The sequence below is a fragment of the Cornus florida genome, unplaced genomic scaffold (genome assembly GCF_030987335.1).
Source record: "Cornus florida cultivar Cherokee Brave unplaced genomic scaffold, ASM3098733v1 CherokeeBrave_3.0.0_Hap2_Chr03, whole genome shotgun sequence".
Taxonomy (NCBI): domain Eukaryota; kingdom Viridiplantae; phylum Streptophyta; class Magnoliopsida; order Cornales; family Cornaceae; genus Cornus; species Cornus florida.
The window spans coordinates 5676772-5686768 of NW_026775573.1; the positions used below are offsets into that span (position 1 = coordinate 5676772).

Here is a 9997-nt window from a genome sequence, read left to right on the forward strand (position 1 = left end):
AGTTTCATATATCGGAGGTTTTAATTAAAAAAAAAAAAAAAGCCTTGGTGGACTAGTTAAATACAGACTCTGTGATTGAAAAAATGGCCCTATTGATAAATTATCAAGTTTCATGATCGGAGGATTTTCATTGAATTAGTCCACCAAGTGTTAAATAAACCAGGACCATTTAATAATTTCTCGGGTTAATGAGTTGAAACGTGAGAGCATAAGCTGATGTTACTGATGTCTAAATTGCTTTACATTTTAGGCAAATCAGCTTTTCCTCTCGGGTAGGGATGACTTTCGGATGCCAAGGTTTGGATTCTTGATACAATGAGGCACTGTTGCATACTTGTATGGCAGGTTGGTTGTGGCAAATCAGAACAAAGCAACATACTACACTGAATATAGCTAGACTGATAAAATCTGCTTACGGATGAAGATGACAGATTTCAAAATGCAAAGAAAAAATCTGTTTACGGATGAAGAAGACAGATTTCAAAATGCAAAGAAAAAAAAAGAAATGTACGAGTCTCTTAAATCCTAACCCTAATAATACCCTTCTATCTCTCTCAATATTGAGAATTTCGTCTATTTAGACTGAACAATAGAAACCCTAATACAAAAGAGACTAAGAACAGTACAAAACCTGCCCATAACAAAATTCGTATTGCCTCAATGTACTTGAATTCAGGTCATATCCGAACAAGTACGTAAAAAATTTAACCTTGTCCATTCTTTAGTGAATTTGAAGAATGATTCATCACTCACCATTAATCACTTTCCACAGACCACTCATAAAGACATGTCTGCATGTGCACCACATTTGCTGGACACGGGCCAAACCAGAGCTATCTCAGACTCTCAAGTTGCAATCACTTTGCTTTAACTAGTGGAGCTAGCCCAACAATAATCTAATGTTGTTATGAGCAACTGAAACAAAATAAAATAAAATCCAAAGCAAATGTAAAATTGACATGGAATTGAAGAGAACAAGGAATGTAACAAACAATGACATTTATAAGTAAACTTAATTTGTACAGATTTCTTTGTTCTTTTTGCAATTAAATATATCCAAAAGAATGGGATCCTCATGGTTACAGATTTAACCACCAATAGAAGCAAATTTTAAATAAGTTGGTTCAGGAGGAATAGGATTTTCTCTTCAAATCGAAGAGCATTTAAGACTATATTTTCACATCCCATGGAGGAAACAGAAGACCAGACAGTTCAGAAATCACAGATACTTCATTTTGCCTACGATGAGCAGCATCCACTATTCTGTGCAACAGGCTGCCCACGGATATTCACTGTTGGAGGCTTGGGATTGTTCATTGCTGGTTGGCTAGCCATCCTGCATTTAACAAAACATCCAGTGCGTGAGGGAATGGATGTCCAGAAAGATAAAAGAGAGTAAGAATCGGACTCTGCTTTCCTTGTTAGAACTCCCTCAAATTAAATTAAGGATAGATCAAGGTAAACGAAGATCACATCCATCCATCAATCAACAATCCAACTATTATCTATCATTAATTAGTTTCCATTATTATGTTTTAATAAAACTTTTACATGATAAGGTTGCCAGGTTAGTTTCACATTAAGGAATCAAGTTGAGTATTTTCAACCTGATGCAGGATAGGTTAGGTTAGAGAGTCTTCAAATAACCACATCTGATCCATTGCAAGCTCTACCTATAAATAACTACGATATATTTCTTTACTTTCTAAACGAACTTTGACAGTTAATTAAAACTTCAATACCAAACAAGGCATCAAACAACCGGATGAAGGGTGAAACTATAGAGTTTGACACCTGATATCAACTAGATACTTCTTTTTAACCTCTTCAACAAGCCCCGACTTATCTATCACATAAGGCAAAAGTCGTCCATAATCTACCAATCCATCAGTTATGAACTCAATGCAAGGGGCAGGATAACTATAATTCTACCAGCACATCAATAGCAATATCAAAGCAAATGACATGGTAACCTCCCATGCTTACAAGTCCCCCTCCATTAAAGATACTTCTACAACCTCCTATGCTTACAAATTCTACCAGCCCATCAATTGTGATATCAAAGCAAATGACATGGCAACCTCCCATGCTTACGAGTCCTCCATTAAATTTACTTCTCCAACCTCCTATGCTTACAAATAGGCTTGCGATTGGATCAGATTGGATTCAAACCCGGCCATGCTCGATCCGATCCGAACCTGATAAGAGTATTTTTTATCCAATCTGATCCGATAACCTGACATTATTTATGAATGAATTTATACGCAATTTGTTATTAATTGGATATCCGATTCATTAAGGGTTTAGAATAAAATTTAATGTCAAAAGAAATAGCAAACAATGATTAGAGAAAAAAAAAGAAAGGGAGAAAGAAGCCAGAGAAGACAAACAAATTGTGAAAAAAAATAATAATAATAATAAAAAAAATAAGAAAATTGGGTATTCACTCTTTGTTAAAGAAAAAGACTTTAGTAAGAAAAAATAGAGAGCGGGAAGAAGAAGAAGAAGAAGAAGAAGAAATAATTATTAAAACATTTGGATAGTATGTAAATATTATATATCATAGCATTAAATAATATATTCATAACATATTATATATGATATTATGTTAGGTTAAATTATCATCAGATCGGATCAACAATAATTTATAACCTTTTTGTTTAACCAACGGATCATCAGATCCATCGTCAACAGGTTATCGAATTAAATGTTTCAATCCATATCCGAGTTATCGGATCAAAATATGATCCATTGACAAGTCTACTTATTTCTTCATAGAAGTTACTCCCAGATATTCAGAACTTGCATTGGCATGATACGACAAAATAAATTATTGGGTGCATTTGCTACCTACCTATTTTTTATTGAAGCAGTCATGGCCATGAAAGCCTGCTCCACATTAGTAGCATCTTTTGCACTTGTTTCCAGAAATGGTATGCCAATTTCATCAGCAAATGCCTATAAGGAATTAAATCAATGCAAACACAATCATTAGATTCTCTATTAATGAGTTAAGTTTGACATGTTTTCTTTAAACTAACAACAAAAGCCTACAATAAGTGTAAAGAACTAGTCTTTACCTTTGCAGTTTCATATGAAACAACTTTATTTGCAGTGAGATCACACTTGTTCCCAACAAGAAGTTTATTAACATTGTCACTCGCATAGCGATCAATTTCATTTAGCCATGTCTTCACATTATTGAAGCTTTCTTCATCTGTCACATCATAAACCACCTACAAGAATGCCACCCCATAGAGGAATTTGTTGTTATAACTTGAATACAATTGGCGACATGCCACTTACCCAACAATACGGTAAAACAGAAAGAGAGGAGATCACTCACTATAATACCATGGGCCCCACGGTAGTAGCTGCTAGTTATTGTCCTAAAACGTTCTTGGCCGGCGGTGTCCCACTGTGCATATTAATCAAGAACAATTTATTATATGGTTATCAAGAAACTCAAGATACTGGAAAATAGTTAAGTTAATCGCCTAAAGTAAAGGCAAAACAAAGCTTAGGAACGACGAGAACTCAATTAAAAGTTTTACATACAGAATATGGCAATATCCTAAGAGGGAAACAACAGGCCTATGGCCTAGCGGTACAAGACTCCTACTTCCCAAAGGGAGGTCAGGGGTTCGAACCTCAGTAGAGGCAGTGTGTGTGTCCCAACTAGGAAAAAAAATATATATCCTAAGAGGGATATCTGGTGAAGAAAAAAATCACCCAACTTCTTGCCAGTAGGAAATGTATAAGATGGGATCTCCCATCTAGGACTCATGTCCTAGTGCAATCTATTAAACAATTAGAAACCAAGTATCGTAGAGTAAATGAAAACTTACAATCTGAAGTTTAACAGTCTTCCCTTCTTGCTCCACAGTGCGAATTTTCTACAGAAAATAATGTGCGATAAACAAAGGATAATTTCATTGTTGATGTAAAATAAGTTAAAAGTTCAAGGCTAGGTAATATTACTTACAAAATCAACTCCAATGGTGCTTATATAACTCTCCAAATATGAATCATCCTATATAAAAGACAAGAAACCAAGAAAAATAAGGGTTCAGTGGGGTTATTAAACCAATTAAAATGCACTCAACTGACATGATTGAAGTAGAGCAGGCAATTCCTGACATGAGCCACAAACACAAATCAAAACCAAATTACAGGATTGTGTTGACCTAGAGTCTTAGTATTTTAAGCCTCATCTCAATTAACAACCCACGTTGTCTCATCAGAGCCAACACAAATCCAATCCACTCGGGTAGCCTGGTAAATAAGGATATTTTGATAATTTTACCAATCAAATTAGGGGTATCTTGTAAATCTATAAGGCTACGTTTGGATAACTTAAAGGAAATAATAGATTGAACGTAGAAGTGACATGTTTTACTGAATAGAATCCTTGCAGGAATGGTTTCAAATACTCCTTCCATGTTGCTATTTCAAATCCGCTCTCAAATCAATATATGCATATTGTTAAAGCTTGAACCTAAATTACTCACACTGAATTAACACTATAATCCTATAAATGATTGAATACAAATCCACTCATTTCCAATTCTTTAACTCAAATGGAGACTAGAAAATATGGAACTTGGGCAGTTGAACTTTATCAGACTAGAAAAAAAGAGAGTAAATACTACTTAAACCAGCTGTGTTTGCCTGGATCAATGATCTGTGGGTCATCCGTTAATTCTACTAATATCAACCATTTTGCAAACAAACATTCAACAACCAAAGAAGACAGTGTCTTCAACTTGCTGTAATAAAATTCTTTCAATGGAAAAGGCAACGAAATTTGCTTTAGGATACAGAAACAAGCATGGTCGACATCACGTGCTTTGACCTAAACAGCTAAAGTATCACATAGTCTATAACTATGTATATATTTCAAACTACTAATTCATTTGAAAGGTACGTAAGAGCTTGTGATCAGATTAAATCTCAAAGAAGTAGATGGTGTCCACATTGCATGCTCACCGGACACAATTCCACAGTTTCCTTAAGCTTTGTAGTAGCAGATGCCACCGTTGACAGACCAACAAAGACACTGAATTTCAAGTATCCTGGAATTGTTTGTCCTCCTAGTTGGGAACATTTAGTTGCTTAGTAAAGAAGCACATCGATGTTTGTGCAGCAGACATACTCATTATCATTCTCTGACTACATAAAATTATTGGAATTTTTTTTATTTGTAGAAAAATAAATTTACATGGTCAACATGCTGGATTAGTTAGTCCTTGATATTTTACCCAAAGCAAATCAATCTATAAACATTGAACAAGGCCAATTAACTACATTAAAACAAACCCAAATAACCTCTCCATTTACAAAGATAAGTTCAAATAGAATCCAAGGAACTTACAGCAAATCTCAGAAGAAGACAAGATTTGCCAACGCCAGAATCTCCAATCAGCAAAAGCTTGAACAGATAGTCGCTGCAAAAAAACAGCATAAAGTAAAAATTGAATATTCAGAACCATTTTTTTTGCAAAAGATACAACAAATCATTATTAAACTCACACCTTTCCCCTCCCCTTTCTTAACAAAATATAGGCAAGGTAAAATATTGGAAAGACGAAAAGGAAAGAGAGAAGTCTAACCTCCACAAAAATAGCTTATAAATTATAAACAATCATATCAAACCAAGCTCACCTATCTACTCAGAGTCTACGTAGTCTTATTCATCAGCAACATTATCTTCACAATCTAGCATAATGTTTGCTCAATATGCTTATGAATCCTAATACAGATCCTAGACAGTGTCAAGCCTTTATGCATTTTTGTTCAGTCAAAATCTTAAACAATAAAATATATAATGATGTGAGGAGCCAATGAATGTCACAATATCATGGCAACAAGACCAAGTTATAACAATAGGATCTTAAACTAAAAGTCTTATGCAGTTTGTATTCCACATATATATATATGTGGGTGTGTGTGTGTGCGTGTGATTTTATTTTTTAAGATGGCACTAGATAATGCTACCACGTTTTACTGTTATTTCTTAGAATGATTTACCAATAGAATACAACAGGGCCGCAATCCTAATCCATTTTATTGCCTCACATTATTAATATTCAGTTTCAATGTCCATTATAAACATCTTTCCAGTAACATCAAATATTTCCTGCATATTAATTAAGAAAACTTGTATGCTCTATTTTAGTTCGGATTAACTTAATGGCATTAACATATATTTCTAAACAAGAAAACACAATATAAAAAGCAAAAGTAAAGTTGCAGTGGTAAAGCCCTTTCACCAAGATTACAAAATTGAACCTTGTTTTTTTCTTCTTTTTTTATTTGGACCCTTGGTTATTAGCGACAAAACAGAACCTTTGCTGTGGGCTACTAAACAGTAATGGAACTTGAACTAAATGAGCTAGACAGTTAGTGGTCAACCTTGCTATTTGTAGAGAATCCAAAAGTGGGAATACTTAAAATTCACACGTTGTACATGTCAACATAAGGTTCAAAACCCTCCTTACTGTTTTCTACAACTTCAGCCAATATTTTTTAAAGTAATCTCAGACTCACATAGAAACTGTTGGGAATTAATACCCATTGTTCAGCACAGCAGAAGCAAAATAACATACAGACATGGAGATCTGAACACCAAACAACAAACAATAATACAAACAACACCACAGAGAAACACAAAATTTAACGTGGTTCAGCCCAACTTGACCTATGTCGATGGGAGAAGAGATTCCACTATAATTAATGAAGAGAATGTTACAACTGTAGAGGATATCCACCCACTGCCTCATGAGTGTATACACCAGACTCTGTACACGCACTCACTCATGCTCCAGGGTATGGTGTTAGATACCCGAGCCTTTCACAGTCTACCACTCCACAAATCCTCCTATTCACTCAAATCATCTCTAGCCTCACCCGACTACATTTCTACAAGGCTACACCTCTTTACTATTGGTGCCTCATTATACCCACTCGGTGCACTTGCACCCACACTCTGTTTTCTTCCTTTTCACTCACTCACTCTTTCCTTATCCTCTCTTCTCTAGCTTTTCTTTCAAAATACATGCATTTAATACACGCCCACTTTTTTTTCTTTTTCTTCTACCACCGCCTCAAACACAATATGACAATCATATTTTATTTTCTCTTTTCCCACACATTACACACACAGTGCATACACATTTCTACCTCTGCATACGCATTTCATCATTGCACACGCTCACACTTCAATACACCAAATTTTTTATTTTATTTTTCTTCATTCAATGCACTGACACACACACCACTAACTGCATATACAAATGTGAGTGGGCAATCTCCTCCACCCATGAGGGAGAGAAATTACCATACACGTAAATATTCCTGCCATCTTGATATAGAACTAAAGCTTCTTGACAAGCCTATGGCTCCCAGCAAGCTAGCACAAGATAATTCAGAAGTGGAATACCTGACAAATGGTTCGTGCTCACTGACAAACCTCCTCTGCCGAGGTTCTGCAATCTCCACCGGAGGAGGGGCGGCTGCTCCCCCTGATTAATATTTAAATATCTGATACAACATCATCTACCTCTCTAGCACATCTATCTCCACATGCGATGTGTGTGTGTGTGTGTGTGTATTATATTCTAGATTCCCATTACCAAACAACAATCAAATGCCATATATGAACCACTTGGCTTTGACAAACTCTTCAAGACGAACCTTCGACGTTGATAACACTTGTTGGGCACAACGGAAGCTTTGATACCACTTGTTAGGAATTAACTCCCTTGTTTGGCACAACGGAAGCTTTGATACAACTTGTTGGGAATTAACTCCCTTGTTTGGCACAAAGGAAGCCAAATCACAAACAGAGATGGAGATCCCAACAACAAATAATAATACAAACAACACCACAAAGAAACACAATATTTAACACGGTTCAACCTAATCTAGCCTACGTCCAGAAAAGATTTCACTATAATTAATGAAGAAAATAATATTACAACTTTGGAGGATACCACTCACTATGTCATGAGAAATTACCGCGGTAAAGACGTTCAACATCGGATTGTGTACACACACTCGTACTCCAGGGTATGGTGTCAGATACCCGAACCTTTTATAATCTACCAAAGCCTTTCACAGTCTACGACTCTACCACTCCATGGGTCCTCCACTAGTCATCGGTGTTCTACCCATGCAAATCATCTATACCCTCACATACCCGACTACATTTCTACGAGGCTACATCTCACTACTTTTGGTGGCTCTTTACCCCCACTCGATGCACTTGCACCCACACTCTACTCTCTTCCTTTTCTATTACCTTATCATCTCTTCTCTGTCTTTTCTTTCAGAATACATGCATATATTTATGGGCAATCTTGCTGACCAATACAACAACATGCATTCAATACACGCCCACTTCTTTCTTCTTCCACAGCTTCACACACAATACGACAGTCCTAGTTTGTTTTCCCTTTCACATCACACACATTTCAATCACTGCACCCGGGCGCACACTTCAATAGACCAAATTCCTTTTTTTCATTCAATGCACTGACACACACGCCACTAACCGCCTATACAACCGTGGGTGACTAACCCAAACAGAAATGGAGCGGATAAATCCATTGTATCTCGGTGGTAAGTAATCCATTCACGCTATAATAGATCATGAACCACCCTTCGTTAATGATAGTGGCTGATAAGTGCCACCATTTTTTTTTCATTTTCTGAGAGGAAATACCAGACTTTCTTCTTCACTATTAATACAAGATATGAAAGCTATCAATATGACTGATGAGTGATTATCAACAAAAAGTTAAACGAGATTATGTAATCATCTACATAAATAATATATATGTACGCATTATTATTTGTATTTTATACGCTAATTTATCATTTATATCCGCGTTCTCTGGACCTAGATATATCCTAACAACATTAAGAGAATCTAACACAACTGGAATTGAAATAAATTTAAAACCGAAGCTAAACTGCAAATAATGGATCTAGAACCAAAAAAATCAACAAGTCTTACAGAAAGGGATCAACAATCATAATCCGACTTAAGCATCAAATCAACCATTAGTAAGAGCAAATAATCAAAAAATTAAGAACTAAAAGTAAATCTCACTCACACATATACACATACATGTTTCAAAGACGTTATTATCAGATAAATTCATTGGAGATTTACACAACCTAATTAAAAACCTACCAATACTATCTTTAAAAAAATAGGAAAACCAATGGAACTTACTACTCTGGATTCATGGCTGTAACTGTGATAGGATAAGGTAACGGACGCGGAGATTCAATGGATTTTCCGGCGAGAAACGGCCGGACTGACGGATCTTCGTCGAAGTAAGCTGGAGAGAGAGAGAGAGAGAGAGAGAGAGTGTGTGTGTGTTTGAAGAGGGCACGTAACTGGGGAAAGATGAAGTAAAAGAGTTTATTATATTTATTATCGGTATTATTTTAGAACTTTTTTCTTTTTCTTCTTTAGAAAAAGTTAAAGAAATCCCGTGAACTAATTTAAAGTAATTTTTAAAATTATACCATTTTAAAATAAATTTTTTTTACCAAACTCTAACGGCATTTAACATCTTTTCTAAAAAAAAGATCTTCCCTCTCTTTTCTCTTTATTCATATATAAAACAAGTCGTGTCTTTTTTTTATCTTTTAAATAGTAACAAATTATTATTATTATTATTATTATTATTTTTTCTAGTTGGTAGGGCTCATTACCTTTTTTTTATTGAATTATGCTTTAACGGATCCATTACCTTTTTATTGTATTACCCAAATCAAAAAATAAAATAATAAAAAAATTTAAATTCTAAAAATTTCGTGCTAAAAATTTTGTGCAAACAATCCTTTGGAACCTGGGTTGTGTGAGTACCAACTAAGAAAAAAAAATATATAAAATTTATTACTATTTAAAAGAGAAATAGAAAGATGGATGATCTTTTTTTGGAAAAGATGAGGGAGAGATAACGATATTAAAAGTCGTTAG

At 35.1% G+C, this 9997-nt stretch overlaps 1 protein-coding gene across 1 annotated transcript; it reads right to left on the bottom strand.

The window, feature by feature from the left end:
- Positions 1-979: 979 nt before the first annotated feature.
- Positions 980-9413, bottom strand: LOC132299183 (ras-related protein RABD2a). Its single transcript, XM_059795665.1, has 8 exons — positions 9242-9413; positions 5375-5447; positions 3986-4033; positions 3849-3896; positions 3347-3418; positions 3081-3236; positions 2855-2958; positions 980-1336 (listed from the first exon to the last, which is right to left on the bottom strand). Exons 1-8 carry the CDS (start codon positions 9253-9255, stop codon positions 1240-1242), a joined length of 612 nt encoding a protein of 203 aa, XP_059651648.1. The 5' UTR covers positions 9256-9413; the 3' UTR covers positions 980-1239.
- Positions 9414-9997: the final 584 nt, after the last annotated feature.

What these genes read in the sequence shown, in the direction of transcription:
- LOC132299183 (XM_059795665.1), bottom strand. An exon ending in AGACTGTTAAACTTCAGATT is followed by an intron (nt 3,419 to 3,848) that starts GTAAGTTTTCAT and finishes TAATATGCACAG; the next exon opens with TGGGACACCGCCGGCCAAGA. An exon ending in TTTCATATGAAACTGCAAAG is followed by an intron (nt 2,959 to 3,080) that starts GTAAAGACTAGT and finishes AATTCCTTATAG; the next exon opens with GCATTTGCTGATGAAATTGG.